Source organism: Hydra viridissima, unplaced genomic scaffold, assembly GCF_058129835.1.
Source record: "Hydra viridissima isolate aposymbiotic clone 2 unplaced genomic scaffold, HvirCarnegie_v1 scaffold_9, whole genome shotgun sequence".
In the NCBI taxonomy this organism is placed as follows: Eukaryota; Metazoa; Cnidaria; class Hydrozoa; order Anthoathecata; family Hydridae; genus Hydra; species Hydra viridissima.
In genome coordinates this window covers 16327369-16350682 of record NW_028324308.1, presented here as the reverse complement: position 1 = coordinate 16350682, position 23314 = coordinate 16327369, and the positions used below count along the sequence as shown (strand labels likewise).

General features: G+C 29.7%; 1 protein-coding gene across 2 annotated transcripts; it reads left to right on the top strand.

Moving 5' to 3' along the window:
• Positions 1-1527: 1527 nt before the first annotated feature.
• On the top strand, positions 1528-7131 carry LOC145185271 (45 kDa calcium-binding protein-like). 2 transcript variants are annotated; one of them, XM_090098393.1, is made up of 6 exons: positions 1528-1791; positions 3287-3425; positions 5693-5832; positions 6147-6331; positions 6610-6695; positions 6767-7131. In XM_090098393.1, the coding sequence occupies exons 1-6, from the start codon at positions 1608-1610 to the stop codon at positions 7011-7013; spliced, it is 981 nt and encodes a 326-aa protein (XP_089954519.1). In that variant the 5' UTR covers positions 1528-1607; the 3' UTR covers positions 7014-7131. The 2 variants fall into 2 exon arrangements, with proteins under 2 accessions (XP_089954519.1, XP_089954518.1); XM_090098392.1 differs by having other exon boundaries at positions 5693-5844.
• Positions 7132-23314: the final 16183 nt, after the last annotated feature.

Here is a 23314-nt window from a genome sequence, read left to right as displayed (position 1 = left end):
CACACACACACACACACACACACACACACACACACACACACACACACACACACACACACACACACACACATATATACATATATATATACATATACATATACATACACACACACATACACACACACACACACATATATATATATAGGTCTTCTATTATTTCTTGATATCATGTCATGACTACTTTGATGTTGACTCTGTAGTTTTTTTTACTATTTAGATTTAAAGTATTTATAATCTGGTAGCTCAACTTAAAACTTCCTCCAACATAAATCCTACAATTTCAACTTGAATATCTTTTTTTAGGAATGAACTTATGATGTAAAAGACCATTACAGCTGCATAAAAACAAAAATATAAATAATTTGGCAACTTTCAAAGATGTACATATTACATAAATCTTATCTTAATGCTGTAAGCTACACTAGCAGTGTTAAAACTTGCTTTAATGTAAGAGTGTAGCATATGTCATTTTCAAATTGACATATGCTACATTTCCTAAACTAACTTTTTTTTCTAAAGATTTTACTTTTTGCTTAGGTAACTTTAGACCTTTCTAGTGGATCAAGATGTGTGAGAATATATGTTGATAGATCTTTTACATAACCCCAAGGTGCTAAATTTATTTCAAGTTTTCCATTCTCTTCTTTCAACTACATTTTCATCTCCAGACCAGGTTTCAGCAACTGTTTAGAGAATACGAATTTATAAACAACGCTGGCTCCATGAGTCGCGGCACTTGTACATAGTTTAGAATCAGTCAAAACCAGTGCAATATTGTTATCACTTGTAAGCCGTCAAGGTTAAGTAAAAAAATTGAATGCTCAGTAAAACTTGCTTTGTAATGTTATATATAGACTAAATTTCAGTATTAAAAAAAAAAAATCTGGAAATTCTACGATCAGATTTTATTTTATTTTGACTTTACCATTCTCAGTTTTTACCTTTATCGACAGCTGCTTTTTCAGTTCTTAACATTCGCGCGTAATTAAATTTCAAGGTTTCCCAACAAGCACGCAACGTTGAAACAACGTTGAAATAACGTTGATTGACGTTGATCAACGTTATTTCAACGTTGTTTCAACGTTGTGTGCTTGCTGGGTTTTTTAAGACATATGTATACTTTGCTTATTATAGGAACTATCCCAATTTTTTTAAGACGACTTCTATTTGTAAAATTATTTGAGAAAACGTTAGGATTGCCACTATTGATAAATCATAAATTTTTTTCATGTTTATATCGCTTTCGATTTCTATTTCTGGAGCATGCGCATAATAACAGCTCTGTTTCGCTTTACGTAAACAATCGAGCGGATCCTTCTGGCCATTATTTGTGAATTTGTTTCCCTGCAATTTATTTATTTTTTAATTTTTTTTTTTTAATGTATTTAATTATTTGAATAAATTATCTATTGGGCACAATAACAAAAGTTTTAAAAAAAGCCTCATATTCAGTTGCAGTAAACTGGAAGTCTCATTTTCAGTTGTCGAGAGAACATGCGCCAACACGTCAATTAAATATGAGACTTCCAGTTTACGGCAAAATCCTCAGTGAACGGCACATAGCGTCTAAGAGAATGTAAACAAGGTGCTAGTCATATCAATGGAGTATGTTTTCATTTATTTTTATAATTTGTTTGGTATCTTTATCTCTTGCAATACCTGTTGGAAAATTAAACAACAGCAGACCGATCGTTGCTCATGTGGAACTTTTACCCCCTGATCACATTCGTGGTGCACATTTAGAACAGGATGGAGACGTAAACAAAGAATTTCACCATGAAGTGTTTCTTGGTGAGTTGTACTAGCTGTTTGCTGGGTATTAGATTTTAGGCTGGCTAACAGCATTACCAATTAGCATTAAAGAATGCCATATTTCAGAAATCTGGCACATTTTTATCATAATGGCATTTTGCAGCATTATAACATTCATCTGGCAATAAAACATTTGGGAATTGTAAAAGCATGCGGGGAAAAATAAAGATAATAATGCCAAAAAATTTGATTTTCAAGAATAATAACGTTCTTAAAAAATATTCTCTTGAGTTATTTTTTGCATGTTACTACACAATAATGATTTTTAATGCTATAAAGCTGGTCAAGCTATCAAGGAGAGGAAATGTTTTAAATTTATTACAATAAAACTTGTTGTTCTTGTTTATGATGTACTTTATTTGATGTGATTTCTCATCATCAACAGATTTACATGTATGGTTTTTTGCGCAGTTTGTATAAAATTTTGATGAAAATAACATTCATTTTCATTTGTTTTTAACTGAATATTTTTTTAGCCTATAAGGTTAATCTCAAAAATTAGAAAAGAAGATCTCACGGGTGAAGATTTTTTTTCTCTTAAAACAGATTTTTATTATATCTACACTATCTACGCAGGTGTAAAATTGCAGGTGTAAAATTAAGCCTCAAATGAAAATAAAAGTCTTTTAACCCTTTCCAGCTCGAATTATTTAATTTCGATGAAAAAATTTTCAACAAAAATTCAAAATATTCAGTTAAAAACATATGAAAATCAAAAATTTTAAAATGAAATTGCAGAGAGCCATCTATGATAGAATAATAAAGCTATTTCTTTCATTTTATGTGGGAAATTGACATAGGTATGAAATTTATGATATTTGGAATGACATGTTGCCATATGGCAAAAATGCGCTGGAAAGGATTAAGTGTTACAAGTTTGGAATTTTTTGGGGAATTTCAATGTAGTATTTTTGGCATTTAATAAGGGAGAAATCCTGGCAACTCTGGTGAGTAATCAAAAAAAATGATTAAAAAAATGGTATAGATTAGCAAATGAAAGCAAATGAGTAAAAAAATGGTATAAACTAGATATTGAAAAAAAACAATTATAAGTAAGACGTTTCCTGTGCTAAAGGTTTCATTTTTAATAGAATAAAGTTCAAGATAATAACTGATTATTATAAATTTATAACCTGAAAAAATGATGATGATGATGATGATGATGATGATGATGATGATGATGATGATGATGATGATGATGATGATGATGATGATGATGATGATGATGATGATGATGATGATGATGATGATGATGATGATGATGATGATGATGATGATGATGATGATGATGATGATGATGATGATGATGATGGTGGTGATGGTGATGGGATGGTGATGGTGATGGTGATGGTGATGGTGATGGTGATGATGATGGTGATGATGATGATAAGAAATTCTTATTTATAAAGTTTATAAAGCTCAGCTTATATAATTTGTTCTTTTTTTAATGTATAAATTTATTGTTTTTATTTAGGTAAACTCTTAAACGATGGTAAACTGGTCTGGGAAAATTATCAAGGTTATAAGAAGCTTATTGATATATTTCATCAAGTTGACAAAAATAAAGATCATAGAGTCAGTCAAGATGAATTAAAAGAATGGATTCATGAAAGGTTCATTAAAAGTTGCTATGACTATAGAATAAAGTCTCAGTTTACCATAAAGTTTAAAGTTTCAAGACTCAGTTACCCATAAACATAAATGTTTATCTTGCTTTCAAAAATATTTCTAAGCTTCCGAATACTTTTAATTAATTAAAAGGTCTTCAAATTCGCAATAATAGCCATCAAATTTTTAAACTATTTAAAAATGATTTCTATTTTAAGAACAAGGAACAGAGATTTTGACAGTTTGCAAGCTATATTCACAAAGTTAAAATTACAAGTTAATTTTTTTTTATTATTACATAAAAGAACTATGATACTACTAAAGAAGAAACGCTTATAATGTTAAAATAAATGAACCTTACAATTCTTTACATTCTTAGTATCTAGTGGAATAACAATCCTATGTTTTTTTTTGTTTTTGTTTAATGTTCTGCTTGCTTAAAAAAAAAAAACAAGCTATAAAATACAATTTACAGTATGCAAAAAAAATAATCGTACACTTAAAAAAAAAAACACATTTTTAAAGATTGCATCAAAAAAATGAGTTTTCCGTTAAAATATTTTACTTTTTTTTTTAGATATCTTATCAAGTATTATTTTAAGAATTTGTTTGTGTATTGGTGAATTAATTGCTTTTCATACCTTTGAATTTTACACAATTAATCTAATGATGCATAAAATTGGCTGCAAAAAAAATAATCATATGCTGACAAAATAGGTCGTTATTTTAGCATAAATTGAGCAAATTGAATGATCAAACTAGTTAGTAAAATTTAAAATAGTAATTTTTTAAATACACTTTCATTCTAGAAATAAAATATAGTGTTTAAGCAAAATGGCGTCAAGAAAGCAACATTTTTCTTTCCATCAAAGAAGCCTCGTAGTTGATTTGAAAAATCAAGGAAAATCCTACCGTCAGATCCGAAAAGAAACAGGAATTCCTTTTATGACAGTTTCCTCAATTGTTAAGAAGCATAATCTGATTGGAACCGTGTGGCTGGCAGGGGACGAAAACGCAAGACCACCAGTGTGATTGATTGCAATATCATCATTAATGTGAAGAAAAATAAGTTTGTTTCGGCAGCTAAATTAGCTTTAAAAGTTCAAGATGATCACAATATCTCAGTAGCCCCTCAAACAATTAGAAATTGTATTAGAGAACAAGGATATAGAGGTAGAGTTGTTCGAAAAAAACCTTTTTTAACTGTTAAACAAATGAACCACCGATTAGAATTTGCAAAGAAGTACGAAAAAATGCCGATATCATATTGGAAAAAAATTTTGTGGTCAGATTAGTCAAATGCAATCTCGTCTCATCGGATGGAGTTCAGAAAGTGTGGCAAAAAAAAGAAGTTTATAAATTAAGTTGTTTGCAAGGTAGTGTAAAGCATGGAGGAGGAAATGTGATGGTTTGGGGTAGTATGAGTTGGAAAGGAGTGGGGAAATTGACATTTATTGATGAAAAAATGGAGGCTTCAATGTATTGTGAAATTCTCAAAGCCAACTTGCGACCATCTACTAAAAAATTGAGAATGGAAAACAATTTTATACTTCAGCAGGATAACGATCCAAAGCATACCGCTAAGGAAACGAAAGTATACTTTGAAACAAACATCAATGTTTTGGAATGGCCATCTCAAAGTCTGGAATTGAATTCTATAGAAAATTTGTGGTATATTTTGGACAGAAAAATTGGTGACTGAGCATTTAAACGCAAAGATGACTTGAAAGAAGCTATAATGAGCGCATGGGATAATATAACAACAAAAGAGACTCAAAATTTGGTCAACTCAATGCCAAATCGTCAAGCTGTGACCATCAAGACCAAAGGAGGCCCCACTCGATACTAATTTTCATGAAGTTTGATTAGTATGAAATTATTTTTGAACTGTACAATTATTTTTTTTGCAGCCAATTTTATGCATCATTAGATCAATTGTGTAAAACTCAATAGGTATGAAAAGCAATTAATTCACCAATACACAAACAAATTCTTAAAATAATACTTGATAAAATTTCTAAAAAAAAATTTTAATATTTTAATGGAAAACTTATTTGATAAGATATCTAAAAAAAATTTCAAGTATTTTTAAGGAAAACTTATTTTTTTGATGCAATCTTTAAAATTATGATTTTTTTTCAAGTGTACGATTATTTTTTTTGCATACTGTATTGTGTTTTAAACCACTTTAGAAGCAAATTTTTTGCATTTCTCAGAAAAATCTTTTATCATGTATTAAGTTTGTAATGATTTTGTAATTCTTTCTTTTTAGAATCATGGAGCATTTTAATGAAGCAAAAAGTAACAGTGAAAAAGCTTTTAAAAGAGTTGACATCAATAAAGATGGACTTGTGTCTTGGATTGAATATAAATCCCAACTGATGGGCATCGAATTAAACACTTTAAATGACACTAATAAAACAAGTGATTTAATATTATGACAAGTTTCTTGTCTAACATTTCCTAAAAAAATAGTTAAATTTAATTTTTACATACCTTATGACTATTTACTGGATAGTAAACCTTATAATACTGACTGTAAGTGGCAACTTAACCAGCAGCTCTAGTTTTAAATTGTACTATTTTGAAAGAGTTTTTGGGTTCTTGTTCTAAAACTCCTGATGATGATTATCTTTTAAGATTCAAAATATGACAATTAAGTTAAATTAGGGTTTTTAAAAGATATATGTATTTTTAATTGTTTGTAAGTTTTTAAATTTCTTTAGTCTTTGAAGAGAAAAATGAAGATTTTTTGCATGAAGCAAAGAATTGGAAAAATGCTGATTATGATAAAAATCAATTTCTTGACCTAAATGAGTTCATTGTATTTCTCCATCCTGAACACAATAAACGAGTTATTGAAATAATGGCGGATGAGCTTATTGCACCTCTTGATGAAGATAAAGACGGAGTAAGAAAGCATTATTTTTTTTTAATCATAATAAATAATTGCTATTTTTAATTGTTGTAATTCAATATTTTAGCCATTGTATGTTGATATATTAAATTCTTATTATTTTTAACTAACACAAACAATCAAATGCATTTATTCAGCAAATTATTTTAAATTTACAAATTCAATCAAGTTTATTATAATAAAAGTTTTCCATTTTCATATTCATTTTTTGTGTGATCCATTTTTTTTTTTTTTTTTTTTTTTTTTTTTTTTTTTTTTTTTTTCTATATCAGAAAATTTCTTTGGAAGAATTTATACGCTTACCAGGTGGAATTGTGGACCCTGAAGAAGCAGAAATGGATAAGCAGTACCAAATAGAGTCAGTTAAATTTGTTTTTTGAAAATAAAAATTAAGCTGAACTTATTTAAGAGTCTCTAAAAATATTTTAGAAGGACAGAAGAGTTCAAGAGGGATATGGATACCGATGATGATGGTTATGTTACCAAAGAAGAACTCTGCTCTTACTTAGATCCTCGTCATGCGCAACACGCTTCTAAAGAAGCAAAGTATTTAATAAAAATAGCGGATCGAGACTCGGACGGGAAACTTTCAGAACATGAAATGCTCCTGAAGTACGAACTTTTCACGGGAAGCAGTTTTAATGATTACGTCAAAATCCTTCATGATGAATTTTAGAAAGATCTAATTATCTAAAAAGAGGTTATCTAAAACGAGATTATTTATAAGTATAAATGAAATTTTACACTGAATCAAGTTCACTTACCAATCACAAAATTTAAATGTTGCTATTTAAGGTTTGGTTCAATTTCTAGTCATTTTGTGTGTGTGTGTGTGTGTGTGTGTGTATATATATATATATATATATATACATATATATATATATATATATATATATATATATATATATATATATATATATATATATATATATATATATATATATATATATATATATATATATATGTATGTATGTATGTATATATATGCATAGAATTTATACTGAAAATCGTTGAATTCATATCTCCCTGTAATGATTGCAAATTCTGTAGAATAAAACATAAAAAAGCGTTCAAAATTTTTTTATAAAGTAACTCAGTAATTAATTTGAAAAACGTAACAAATAAATTCCTGTTTTACAAGTATCATGCAGGTTTAATAATACAAATGTCAGTACACTTTATAATATATGCTTTTTGTATGATAACAATTTTTATGGCCATACAAAGGATTTCCCTAAAGCAATGGGGAAAAGTATTTATGCATCAATATCAACCGTTTTGAAATATCTAAGTATTTTATTCCTGAAATTTATTTCAGTGTAATTAGAAAATAGTTTTTTTAGTTATTTTATTTTTGTTTCTATTGTTCTTCGACGCTCAAAAAATCTCTTTTTACTTCATTAAAACTAATAATTAAGGTAAAACTTCAATTTGACTTTTCGGTCAAAAACTTTGAGAATAAAACCAAGGTTCCGCCATTTAAGCTGTGGTAACTTGTTTTTACTTAGAAGCTTTGAAATTTAAAATTACGTATAAATATTAAATTAACATAGAAATAATCAGATTCCTTTACCAAAACGGGTATCAGTTCTGAGAGTTTTACAATTAGTTAGGTAATGCATTGATGATAATGCATTTAGCTGAGATCAATTAATTTCCAGGATAATAAAATCTAGAAAGGTGGTGGGAGGTGGTTTTTTGAAAGGGGAATTTACCAGTACAACTTTATGACAGGGTATTTACTACTCTTCTGCATAATTTGTAAATTGAGGCCTTGAGAGCCAAAGTGGTCTGACCCTAAATTTTCTAAGTTACATATTATGCGGCTATCCCTTTTTCTACTCAAAAGGTACTTACTATTACTTCTTACTATTAACTATTAAACTTACTATTCTTTATTACTACTTACTATTTTAGTAATATTAATAATTTTTTATATTATTATCTATTAATATTATTTTTTTAATATTATTAATAATTTTAATATTACTTAAATAATTACTATTTCAGGGTGGCCAGCCAACTGGAAATCAGGGCAACCAGGGAAAAGTCAGGGAAAAACATTTTAGTCAGTGAAATCAGGGAAAAGTCAGGGGTTTTTACTTTTTTTGCCAAAAGTCAGGGAAAATTAAGTTTAAAAAAAAATGAGCAGCCTCCTTGACTGAAATGGCCCCCTTGGCCTTGGGGAGGTGAATAATAGAAGGAAAGAAAAATTTAATTTATTTTAATATTTTTTTTGTTATTGTAGTTACAACCCTCTTAAATTCTGATAAAAATAGTAACTATGATTGCTATTATATTATTATCTAAAGTTTGAAACTTATTTTTAAAATAAATTATTTTTATATTCAATTTATTTAACTGTGTGCTGCTATATGAGTTAAATATATTATATCTATATAATATATTTTACAACTGTATGTTTATGTAGTGTAGATTTTTTCTAGGTATATAGTTAAAAAATAGTAACAATAATGTCTAAACTAACTTATTTTGACAATGACTGGATCAATCATGAATTGCATCCATCATGGGATTGGCTAAAGAGAACCGATGATAAAACAAAGGCTTTGTGTAGTGTATGTGGAAAGACATTTTCTCTAAGTAATATGGGTATAATGGCAGTTAGAAGCCATGAAAAAAGTGGCAAGCATTTAAAAAACATATCTTTAAAAAGTCAACCAAAAGTACTAGATTATTTTAACAGTAATATGTCACAGAAAAATACAGCATCAAAAGCATCTGCTTCATCAACTTCATTAGTTACTGATTCATTTCTAAAATCTTCTCAACTAGTATCAATCATTTCAACAACTTCTTCCAGCACAGTAGTACCACCTTTCTCTCTATTTACGGCTCAAAATGATGTAACACGTTCTGAAATACTTTGGGCGCTATACGTAACTCAGCAACATTTTTCATACAGATCATGTTCCAAAATTGGACTTCTATTTCAGCGTATGTTTCCTGACAGTTATATTGCTAAAAAAATGACTATTGGGAAAACTAAAGTGGCCTATAACATTACACACGGACTTGCCCCGTATTTTCATGATCTAGTTTTAAAAGCTGTCTTTAACTCTAACCACATTGTTGTATGTTTTGATGAATCTTTAAACGAAGTTGTTCAAAAAGGCCAAATGGATATTTGCATTCGATATTGGGATGTGATGCGTAACCAAGTGACTACAAGATACTTTTCGTCTGTGTTTCTTGGCCATGCAACTGCTTATAATTTGTACAAAGGTTTTACAAATATCCTAAATGAAAATCTCCAAGCTAAAATTTTACAAATATCTATGGATGGACCAAATGTAAATTGGGAGTTTTTTGATATACTCAGTGATGAATTCGGTAAAAAATTTGAAACATCTATTCTTGAAATGGGGTCATGTGGCTTACATGTTGTACATGGTGCATTTCAAGCAGGTCATAAAAAAGTCAATTGGAATGTTAATGGAGTATTTAGGAGTTTTTATAAACTTTTTCATGATAGTCCTGCACGTAGGGCAGATTATCAATCAATTTGTGGAAGTGATAAGTTTCCTAAGAAATTTTGTTCAACAAGATGGGTTGAAAATGTATCTGTATGTCAGAGAGCTTTAGATATTTACGATAATGTGAAGTTGTATGTTAAACAGTCTAAACTACCAAACAATTATACTGCAAATATTGTTACTGCTGCTGTCAATGATCTTTTGATGCCTGCTAAAATTTCATTTTTTCAGTGTTTGGCTTCAATTGCAGAGCCTTTCTTAAGACTTTTTCAGTCAGATTCTCCGTTAGCACCTTTCCTTTACCAAGAACTAGAAAAACTAATGAGATCTGTCATGCAGAACTTTATTAAAAAAGATGTATTGGATGGTGCAAAATCTATTATTAAGCTAATGAAAATAGACCTAACCATGCACAAGTGTCACGAAAAAGAAGTAAAATTTGGTATTGCATCTTCTTCGCTTCTTTGTAAAATAAAAGTAAGTGAAAATCAAAAGTTACAATTTCGAAGTGATTGTATCCAGTTTTATATCGAAGTGGTTGATAAACTGAGGGAGAGAAGTCCTTTAAAATATAAACTTACAAGAGCTATATCCGCTTTAAACCCCATTACTATTTGTTCTAATTCTGAGATAGGAAAAAGCAGAATGACTGATTTACTCACAATCCTTCATGAATCTAAATGGATTAATGCCACATTAGCTGATAAGGTCAATATTCAGTATCAAGATTTATGTGATCTTGCCAAAGGCATCCACAGATTACAGTTTACAAATTATAATGTTTATAAAGATAGGTTGGATGTTTTTTTAATTCCTTTTATAAGCCAGAATTTTAGTTCCTTATTTGAAGTATCCAAAATTGTCTTCACTTTTTCACATGGAAATGCACAAGTTGAAAGTGGGTTTTCTATCAATTCAGATGTTCTAGTAGAAAATTTACATGCGAGCTCTGTAGTTGCTCAAAGACAGGTATATGATGGAATTCACCATGTTGGTGGAGTTTGCAATGTTGAAATAACCAAATCAATGGTTAAAAGTGTAAATATGTCTCATTCACATTACAAAGATTCATTGAAACGAAAGAGAGAAGAACAGATGCAAGAAGAAAAAGAAAGTATTGATAAAAGAGTAGCTGTTCAGAAAATCAAGGAATTAAATGCTAAAAAAACAAAGCTAAATCAACATCATCAGGAAGATATACGCGAGATTGAAGCTGAAATAAAAATGCTTTCACGCAAAATGGAATGAACAGATTTACATTTTTTTGATTACATAGATTTGAATTATTTTTACTTCCTTAAATTTAAAAATGATTTTTAATCTGAAATAAATCATTTTTGAAAAACAAAAAAAACATTTTTTTTATATTTAAAATCTTTACTTTTTAACATTTTTATATATGTGTGTGTTAATTCTTTTGAAAGTTTAAGATAATTCTTTTAATGATTTCTATAAAATTTTCTGAACCCAAATTGTTAATATGCAAATCTATTATATATATTGGTAGCAGACCCAGTATAGTACCTTAAGTTTTAATACAGTAGAAAAAGGTATATAAAACAATCAACAACTCAAATTTTTCAAAAAGTTAAGTTGAAGGCTATATAGACTAGTGTTGTTTTATTATAAGATTAGTAGTTATTGCTTTTTTATAAGTTTATTACAAATTTTAAGGCTGAAGCATAAAATACGATCGTATAACATAAATGACTTCTCTACAAAAAAACTCTGACTTGTAGCTTATAAGTTATTTCCTTTATTGATATTAAACTGAAAAAAAATTTCAAGTAACTCAGGGAAAAATATAATAAGTCAGGGAGAAGTCAGGGAAAAGTCAGGGAATTTGAATGAACAAAGTGGCTGGCCACCCTGTATTTATAATTAATAGGTACTTGCTTTTCTTTAAATACAGTTTTTGCTGAAAGAGAAGAACTTGGAGGATGTGAAATTTATTCATGATCAGATGAAAGGAAAAAAGATGTTAACTGGTAAATGAAATGAAGCTGTTGTTAAGAGATCTGAGAGGCGAAAGAAGTAGAAGAAGCTTACAGTTTGGATTAAGGGGGAAAGTCCCTCAAAATTTAGGAATTTTATGATTTTTTTTTTTTTTTTTTGCTAATATGAAAGTAAAATTATTAAGAAATTGAATGGTGAAAACAGTTTTTAAAAAGCAAAACTTTTTGTTAAATAAATTACATTTTTGTATGGTCATCTATGTGTCATTTTTCCCTAGCAACGTCCCTGGTTACAGGAAAAATATCAATAAAACCCCTTTTTTTGCGTTTTTTTTTTTCAGTTTTGTTAGAAACGCAAGCTACAAGTCATATTTCAAAACCTCATATTTGAAAACTCCTCATTTTAAGTCATCTTTTCAAGCTACAAATCTGTAATTGAGTAAAAATGAACAAATCTAAAATAGCAAATTGTGATGAAAGTGTTACTGATAGAGTAAAGTTTTCAACTAAACGTCTTAGAAAACGTAAACGTTTTTTTTACGGAATAAGAAAGCAAGAAAAAACTGTAAATATTGGTTTAAATAGTGTCAATAAGAAGAGTCAGCATGTCAGTATATAAAAACAAAGACACGATCAAGAAACGAAGAATGATTTTAAGAAGCCACAAACATAAAAAATCTGACAAATTTGAACAGAAAAAAGGAAGTTTGTATGGGGCTGGTGTTTATGATTAAAAACTAATAATAATATGCTTTTTTATATTATATTTCTTTTATTACTGTTAGTTTATAATGTTTTTCATTTTAATTTTCTCTTATTTGTCATTTTTCTCAGAATGCAGGTTTTTAACCTCCCGGCAGAAGTATCTTGAAAACCGTTTGACCTATTTATATGTAATTTTCAGAAAATGTTCCTCTTATAAAGATGTATACAATAAGCAGACAACTTTTTTAAAATGTTTTTTAAACAGAAAAAAATTTAGAAAACGCTTATAATTTTCGTGCTTAAAATGATAGCAAAAATTAAACATGGCTACCACCTGACAGAAAAGTTGTTAACAAAAACTGTCTGTTTATTTCATAGATCTATCTTTCATCAATAAACTGGGGAAAAAATAGCTATTAATGACTTTCTGATCAACTGCAGTTTTTGCCAGGGTGAAGGAACTAATTTCCCTTTTTTCCTTAGTTACCAGGTTACCATGGCAACATGGTGCTATATTTTATGATAGAACTTTTTGATTTTTAATATAGTTTTATTTAAAACATATAACAACTTTGTAAATGCTTTGCTTTAAAAAATAATTTTTTGAGGGACTTTCCCCCTTAAGTCAGCAATTGAAACTTTACATTAAAAACAACGATAGTGAACCAAGATTTAATGATAATTTAATGATTTAATGACTTTGTGCTTTCACAGATGAAGTCTAGTTAGATTTTAAACATGAGTTTATTTATTTAGTTGCATTGAATTATTTGATTATTTTTTCTCAAACTGCTGGAACTGCAATTGACATTAGTATCAGTCCTCATTAACTTACTGAGGATAACAAAATACTTAACTAATGACTAAGCGAATGTCTTAATTACTTTCGTTTTAACGTAGCCTGGTGGAGATATTAACCAAGTTATTTTATCGAAGACTTATAAATGAGCTTGTAATACGATTATACGTCAGAATGCTGTAGCGCTATCCTAACAGGAAAAATCACGGAGGCTGGCTCCTCATTAAGAAACTAATTAATCTACATTTTAATAGAAAAATCATCAGGGATTACATAGGTTCAACCGATAAATCTAAAGATAGGCTCTGCTTTCTTATCTTAAGGGAGGAACATATCTCCTGGTTTAAATCGTGTAATTTTAATCATGTAAAATTTAATCATGTAAATTTTAATTCTGATTGCCTCCGAAAGGTTTATATATAGTTTGCTTTGTTTGTCTCAAAATGCTTTTGTGTTAAGTTCACACCCTTTTGATTTTGCCGCTGAAATATGCTAACGAAATAAACATAATCAGTTAAAAAAGCAGTATTAATAAATAGTCAATGGAAAACTAAGATTAACAATATTTGAGAATTATCATTACTTTTTTTTCTTCATGTTGTTTTTCTTTTTTTTCTTCTTCTTCTTCTTCTTCTTCTTCTTCTTCTTCTTCTTCTTCTTCTTCTTCTTCTTTAGATCCATCAAAATCTCTTTGGATTTACTTACATAGGCATCTTTTTTATGAAAATAAATCTACAAACATATTTAATGCAAAATTAATTATTAGAATACGTTTTTAAAATAAGCTATGCATGGTTTCGCAATATTTAAAGAAAATTTATCTTATGAGCATATATTTAGAAACATGACTTAAGTGCTTCTATCTGCGAATATATATTTATGATCTTGCAATTGTTGGAATACTTTAGTTGACATAATTATTATCTTGTGTTTGCATGTTAATCCGTAAATGGATCCGATAGTGGATGAAGAAATTACAAAATCCAATTAACGTAATGTAATTAATTTCAAAAATTTTATGTCCTTACACTAAAAGTATTTATTTTGATTTTCTACGTCTTTCAGACATTTTTTTAATCATACAAAAAATATATAGATAAGAAGTAACCAGATTGGTTTAGATGACCAACTCGGTAACTTCATAAGAGTTCTTGTTATCACCTACTTCTCTTATGTTAAAATTTAACTCTACTTCAACTTTCCAAAAGTCAAATAAAAACGTTAACATAAAGACTAACTGGCAGCAAACAAGCAACCATTCAAAAGACTGTGCAACGTTTTTGCCATTGCGATTGTACTTGGCCAATGAAGGTCTCATGAATATACCAAACACCAATAAAGAAGTTAACATCACGGCAGTACACGTTACTCGAACAACAACGATAAAGTGTGTTGTCAGTTTTAATTTTTTATAGGTGAAATAACTTTGAATGACGCAGAAAAACGTTGCGCCCACAAAGTACAAACTTGCACCTAAATAATGGATACTTTTTTCACTAGAAAGTTGAAATGCTGCAACAATCAGGGCGCCAGGAACCAACATCAGGCCGCAAATCAGCGAAAAAAGGTTAAGTTTTTGAGAAAAACTGTTATTTACATAAAACATCTTTACTTGATAATATCTAACAACGATAATAACCAAAGTCATAATGGAGCTAACTGATATTCCTAAAGAAAATATGCTAGAGTGAGGTTTTAAATCACCGGTATCGCTTACGAAGGCAACAGAAGATGAATTAATTTTGCTCAGTTTCAAGCCGATGCCATACGAAGCACCAAATGTAAAAACTGACAGTAATACTGTGACGATCGGTAGCAGTAAAAAGTATCTAAAAGTGGTAACATTCCTCTGTTCTTCCTTTACCATCCTAAGAGCAAAATTTACAGTCGACGAGTTTTTTTTTTTCTCCAAAAATTTTAAATTGAGCGACTTAAACACGCAAGCTTTTTTTGTTTCTATTCGATTAAAACATTTTAAATAATCCTATTTAAAATGAGACAAGAGTTATAGTCACTGCTCGGGTAATTTAAGGCATGTCTCGCTTTTATGAGTGTTCGGTTGCACCACTAAACATTTCTATTGAGCATAAGTTTTTTTGGCAAACAGTTCACTAAAATGAACGTTACCAGGCAAAAGTTGTTAAAAATTAAAATACTAATTTTTTACGACGTTATGGGTTTTGACGGATTTTGTCCTTTCTGAAAAAGAAGAATATCATTAAAAAAAAAAACAAAATGATCTCTACGCACAACTTTTCCAGTAATGTTCAGTCTAGTACACTTCGATAATTGTTATTATCCACTTGAACAATTAGTGATTTGTAATACGATTAGAAAATCCAACGTTTTTTATAAACTTACGGCGTCGTCCCTAACACGGCTAAAAGAAGCAATCATCGTTAACGGCAGTTTGAGCAATAAACTCGATAAAAATAGTTAAGCTTTTTTGTTGTCGGGTGAAACCGTGTGATTAAATTTACATTATATTTGACATGAAATTTTAGATTTTTAAATATTTTGCAGCTGCTTCAAGCAAAACAAAAATCATTTTATAATTTGAAAGTTTTACATGAAAATATTTTAAACCAGTTGTCTTGTTGCTATGTTTATCTTTTTGCTTTTGGTTTTTACTTGAAAATGAACTTAATGTTTCACTTAATCTTTTCTAATTTTTATGATTCATTTTCTGTGTAATATACTTGGTATATGTTGGAAGTACATACATACATACATACATACATACATACATACATACATACATACATACATACATACATACATACATACATACATACATACATACATACATACATACATACATACATACATACATACATACATACATACATACATACATACATACATACATACATACATGCATGCATGCATGCATGCATGCATGCATGCATGCATGCATACATACATACATACATACATACATACATACATACATACATACATACATACATACATACATACATACATACATACATACATACATACATACATACATACATACATACATACATACATACATACATACATACATACATACATACATACATACATACATACATACATACATACATACATACATACATACATACATACATACATACATACATACATACATACATACTAGGGCCCTGCGAATCTGCATTTTTAGTTTCGAATCGAATCTCGAATCGAAGCACGTCTTGATTCGCGAATCGAATCGAATCACGAATCGAATCACTAGTTGAAAAAAATTTAAGTTTTTTATCTTTATTTTTATGTATACTATACAAAATATTACAAAATTTGAATGTTATTTGAACAAACTCTTTTTGTTACTTCTAGCCCAAATTAACCGTTCCGCATTTTGCTCGGAAAGACTATTGCGTTTACTGTCGATCACTACTCCTCCCACAGAGTTAACTCTTTCAGACAAACAATTTGTAGCTTGAACTGCAAGAAAATCAGTTGCAACTTTTGATAGTAAAGGGAAAATGTTACGTTTGTTTTTCCAGTACAGAATAGAACAATCTGAACGTCCCAACGTTTTCTCTTAGATGTATGCAGTAGTTTCAAAATGTAATTGCTGATCTAAAGTTCTTTTCTCTGGTAGAGCACGATTTTTAGTGATATGTTCAAACATTTTATCAAAAATTCCATTTGCTTGAGATGACAAATTTGCTACTTCGAGTTGAATTTCAGCGGGAATCATAGTTATATTTAAATCGTGTTTTTTTTCAGATGTCATTAGATAAGATTTTACCATTTGTTTTTCTGCCAAAGTAAACATTTCTGATTTAAATCAAGGGTCTAAGAAAGTAGCGGTAAGAAAAACGTCTTCACTTAAATCAAACCTCATTTCCAACTGCGTAATAAAATCGTCAACAAATTTACCCATCCCTCTTTTATCCATCAAGCGAAGATAATTTTACAAAGCTGTAATGCACGGATAAACTAAACTAATGCTTACGGTTTTTTCCGCACTTAGTATAGTAGTGGCTTCAGATACTGCATTAAAAATAGGAGCGACTGTTGTTAATAATTGCACTTGTGTTTCAGTTAGACAAGTCGGTGGCACTTTCATACAGTTTTTTTTTTGTGAACACTCAACTAGAGCAATCTCTATAGAATCATTTTTTTTTTTAATCCATTCCAATAAGTTAGAAGTGCTGTTAAAGCGCGTTTCCACATCCATTGGAGGCTTTGACTCAGGTTTTCCTTGAGAAATCTTATACTTTTTGAGAGCTGCCTGTCCAACTGATGATGAGTGAAAAAATCCTACTATTTTATGAGCCTTGCTAATTAATGTAACAAGAATTGGTTGGTTGTGTATAGCTAATTTCACACAAAGTTGGAGTTTATGAGCACAACAGCCTTGCCAATCAATCCCAAGAAGTTTAAGTGTGCAAGGCATACTAGGAGTAGTATCGGTTGTAGCTCAGAAAATATTATCTAAAGTCAAGTCAAATTTTGACAGCACGTTTCTTAAAATTTCTTCAGTGGAAGTAGCTTTGTGACAAGCATTTATCACTTCCAGATTTACAACTGATAAACGCATGATTCTAAAACCCAAGAGGATGAAATAAAGTGGTAAGTAGAAACAAGAAAGTTGTCGCCATTTTCGGCTTTAAAGTGATCAAAAGTGATGCTAGGTTTGGAGATTAACTAGCTTTTTATACTTTGTTGGAAGTTAATATATAAATCATCGACCATGTCACCTAAATTTCGAGATAAAGCGGTCGGGTGTGGTGGGTGATATTGCCCTTGAGTAAGCACCGAGCACAGATTAATAAAGCCAGATCCAGAAGTTGTCTCAAATGATCTTCCATCTTCAATTACAAATCTAAGCACTGCACGGTCGTAGTTTTTTTTAATAGCTGTATATATTGGAGGTCGAATAAAATACGAATTTAACGAGGAACTTGATGATTGCTCGATTGTATTATCGGAATTCTTTTTTCTTTTAGTAGCAGATGTGCGCTTTTTTGTTGCTTCTACGTGAAGTTTTTTATGGTCACGTTTTAAATGGTTCCATAGATGAGATAAAGTTCCAGTTTTCTGAACAGAATACTTTTTGTTGCAACTTTCTTGTTTGCATTGCCAGAATACTCCTTTTTTTTCAAAGAATTCTTTAACTGCCGATTTTTTAGAAGTCATTTTATAGCTTGATGCAAAAATAGCTTGATGTAGCACAAACAAAAAGTATCGAATTTAAAATTACTTTAGTGAAAGCGAAGTCAAATATTAACGACGCAAAAAATAAAACCTAACTTTTGCGTTACTAATTTGCGTTCCGCTCTGTTTAAATCCCTAATCGACAATTAATTTTAATGAAAAGTATGTTTACGTTCCAAAATTACTCTACCGCTGAATTTTCTGACAACATAAATATTGATATTTTGAAAACTTTTTAACGCCGTTTGTATGAAAACATAAAGTATATTAAATAAAAAAATGATTCGAAAAACTCGAATCATTTTTTTCGAATCGAATCTTGAATCCAAGCAACATTTGATTCGCGAATCGAATCGAAGCGATTCGAAGGGCCCTAATACATACATACATACATACATACATACATACATACATACATACATACATACATACATACATACATACATACATACATACATACATACATACATACATACATACATACATACATACATACATACATACATACATACATACATACATACATACATACATACATACATACATACATACATACATACATACATACATACATACATACATACATACAAACATACATACATACATACATACATACATACATACATACATACATACATACATACATACATACATACATACATACATACATACATACATACATACATACATACAAACATACACACATACACACATGCACACATGCACACATGCACACATGCACACATGCACACATGCACACATGCACACATGCACACATGCACACATGCACACATGCACACATGCACACATGCACACATGCACACATGCACACATGCACACATGCACACATGCACACATGCACACATGCACACATGCACACATGCACACATGCACACATGCACACATGCACACATGCACACATGCACACATGCACACATGCACACATGCACACATGCACACATGCACACATGCACACATGCACACATGCACACATAGATACATACATACATACATACATACATACATACATACATACATACATACATACATACATACATACATACATACATACATACATACATACATACATACATACATACATACATACATACATACATACATACATACATACATACATACATACATACATACATACATACATACATACATACATACATACATACATACATACATACATACATACATACATACATACATACATACATACATACATACATTCATACATACACCTAAGTTGTTAATTTTTCAACTACAAGTTTTTTGAAATTTTCATTTTTCGGCAAATGTAATAACGATAAAAAACAAGACAAGTTTTGAAAGGACAAGGAAAAGTTGCAAAATCCAAATGTTTTTCATCAATTATTTGTCTTTAGTCAACCTTGAAGTTTTAATTGGTGGTGGGTCTAAATAAAACTTATACAAATATAAGAGAGAAATTTTTAAAGTTTCTTCCTTGAACTCCATTAAAATTTTATTTTTTCACTATATGATAACTACGTTATGTGTATAAAATACAAGGTGCTAGAATAATATTGACATTTTTTAATCCTTGTTTCTCATAGGACAATTAAAATTAAATATCAAGCACTCTTCAAAATGCAATATATGGGAATAAGATCATAGTGTTAAGCAGATTGCTTCATTGCAAAGGTAAGAAATGATAATATTAAATACTGATTAATCTTCTTTTTACTAATAATTGATCACTTTAAATAACTGTGTTGAGTCCCCCAATAGGGTTTTGCTAAACTTCATTCTTTCATCCAGCTTATCCATTGTTAATTTTTAGAAAATACTTTGGAAACCTTTTGGAAGTTGACAAAGGCTGATATATCCAAGGTTATGTAAAGCACATGGTGGATCAGACTGATGGCAGGGCCAGTAAATCTAATTTTAATGCAATTTAAAAGACAATCTTTAACTGTGTTTTGTTTTAGAAAGAAAATATTTCACTACCTTATGTTTATCTATAAGTTTTTATTTCCTAAGCTTAAGTAAGTTATTATCTCCTGATTTGTCAGAGTCAAATGTTAAGATGTAGCCTGTGCTTGGGGTAACGAAAAGTGAAAAAATAAAATTATCAGGAAAAATATACATTAGGGTCGACCTTTAGCCTTTTTGTATTATAGGCGAGTGACAAATACCTCTTAAAAAGTCAAAAGACTTTTAGGGGGTTTTTTACTACGTTTTTCCTATTTCTACCGTGCAAATATCGAATTTCGCAAAAAAAAAAAAAAAAAATAAGTGTACAAAGTTTAATAGGTTTGGAACATTTAAATTCGAACCTAAGAACTTAGCTAAACTCTATAAGTGTTTTTATACGAAAGCTAAAGTTTTAGGAGGCCTAAAATAAATCCATCATTCTCAAAAAAAAAGGTATGAAGATTTTTAGTGCCAGTTTTTTTCACATCGTATCGAAGAAAGATCAAGTAAATTGTCCAATTTTTTCCTTGAGAAAAATTTGGTTGAATCAATAAAGGCATTTCTGAGCATTATTCTCAAAAAGGATGTAACATTTTGGAACCTCAAGTTTAAATAGCTAAATATAATCATTTATGTTTAATAAAAATAAAGTACTATATTTGTTAAATATGAATGTATAGATTTGATAGGTGTATATCTTAATTATCGGCTGTTTCTATAATAAACAATGTCGGCCTTTGATAACGGTATACTTAACGTCTAATTCTTAATGCGATCAATCCCGCGAGGTGAAACACGTCACGCGCGTTTAAACAAAAATAACACGAAAAAAACGAAATTTTCTCAGACTGGACTTAAATCACCAGGGTATCATTGCTATTTTCTTCAAGGAAATAAACCAAATCTTAAATTTTGCAACAAACTTAAACCCCGTCAGAATCAAGAAAGCCGATGTCTGTTCTGAAAGGGAAAATTTGAGAAGAAAAAGTATTCATAATTTGATTTCTTTTAATAATGCACAATTAATTATTAGAAAACGTTTTTTCATAGTCATAATAAAAGATAGTCTGGCCAGTTAAGCCGTTTTTACATTATTCTTTTATTTTCAAACAATAGAAGTTGATATTTTGAGTTTATGTTGAAAAAAATTCATCGTGCCCAGTCTACTAACTAGTGCACAAAAGTATAAAAAATGGCAAACTTTGGAGAGGAATAGCCCATTGATTCTCTTATATTAAATCTAGAACCAGACCTTTTTTTGAAAAAAAATAAGTTCCTTAATGATGTCGATGCTTTTCTTACAGAAATTGAGAATGGAAGCGTTTTAAACAATTTTAAACGCCAGCAGTATGTGAAAAAATGCAAATCAGAAAAAGGACTTAAACAACACATAACAACACATCACTTTAAAATTTGGCTCTTCAAAACTGCAAACAAATGCAGCAACTGATGTAAAGCGTGAGTGTACTGCAGACGAGTTCATAACTTTCATTAAAAAAAGCATTAAATTTGTGGAAAACGATCTTTGCTTTCTTCCATATATCAGAGATGAGCTTTCAAGGTACAGTTTCTCAGAAGATGATGCAAAACATTCATTCGATCTAATAAAAGTAGTTATTGAAAATTTTAATGATGATGCGGAAGTTTTTTATCCACAATTTTAGAAAGTTGCTGGTCAGAAAGGTTTAATGAAAAATCTCACAGATAAAACCTCAACTCTTGTAGGATATGACCTTGCAAATCATATTTTGGCTCACTTGACTTAGTCTAAAAGTTCCACCTCAGTTTTAGTTACTGATGATGAAATTAAGTTTACAGATAAAGAAAAAAATTTAATTGAATATTTGGGTGGGTGTGTATTTAATACTTTTTTTCGAAGGATATGTCATTCAAAAAGTTGGCAAACCAGATTTTGTCAAGAAACACTCTCAATTTTGTTGGCTGGAAAAATTGTAGAAAATGATTCTAATTATTTTGACGAGTATAATCATGATATTAATAAAAAATTTACTATTTTAAAAAATCGAGGTGGCCTTAGGTCTATATCATCTGATGGTTTGTCACTATTTAAAATAGCAGGAATAGCATTCAGAAAGTTAACAAAAATTTGAATTAAAAATATTGAGTGCAGCAAGATGACTGCAGAGTTGCTTCAAGATGTTGGAGTTTTATCTCACTTCTCAAAAATTTGCAATGCTTCTTCTACCAAAGTATCTGAAGAAATGTCTCTCAATCTTCTAGACCATCTTTTAACTCTTAATATTTGTGTTCACTCATTTTCCTATTCAAAGCACCTTGTAAATTTGCATAAAATCAAATCTAAGAACATAAGAACAAATTCGTTAAGAAAAATCAAGAAAGGAACTTTGAACTCCTCTGAATAGTTAAGATAAAAAATAGACATTATAAAAGGTTATCTTCATAGCCACAAATGCCATAAAAAACATATTCTTGCATAGGAACTATATTGCAGCATGATGGAGAGATGCAATGATTAATAAAGTGAAAACCAAATGAAGTTAAGTAAGTTTTTATTTTAAGTATCAAATGCTATATAATTAAAATAAGTAGTTTAATAATCATTTACTTTTATCATTTTATTAAAATTACTTTTAAATAAATGTTAAGATTTTTATTTGAGCCTCTCCTATCTTTGTAACACAACTTCAACGTAAGAGGTCACTTTTCAGCCTCCTAAAGAATTTTAAAGGTTAACAATATACCTTTTGGTGCCCTGATTACTGATGATAAGGATATGAGCACAATTAAAAAAAAATAATTTAAAAAATGTTTATAAAAAAGGATTAAGACAAATTAATCCCTACGGATTATGCCTCCTGAATGGGATTATGACATCGTAATTCTGATTGGTTGTTGTTGAATTAAAATTCTAAATACGATTGGTTGT

Excerpts from the sequence above, each read along its gene's own strand:
- LOC145185271 (XM_090098392.1), top strand. The coding sequence starts at position 1,608 with ATGTTTTCATTTATTTTTATAATTTGTTTGGTATCTTTATCTCTTGCA. Across the intron at positions 3,426-5,692 it reads AAAGAATGGATTCATGAAAG|AATCATGGAGCATTTTAATG; the intron begins GTTCATTAAAAG and ends CTTTCTTTTTAG. Across the intron at positions 6,696-6,766 it reads GATAAGCAGTACCAAATAGA|AAGGACAGAAGAGTTCAAGA; the intron begins GTCAGTTAAATT and ends AAAATATTTTAG.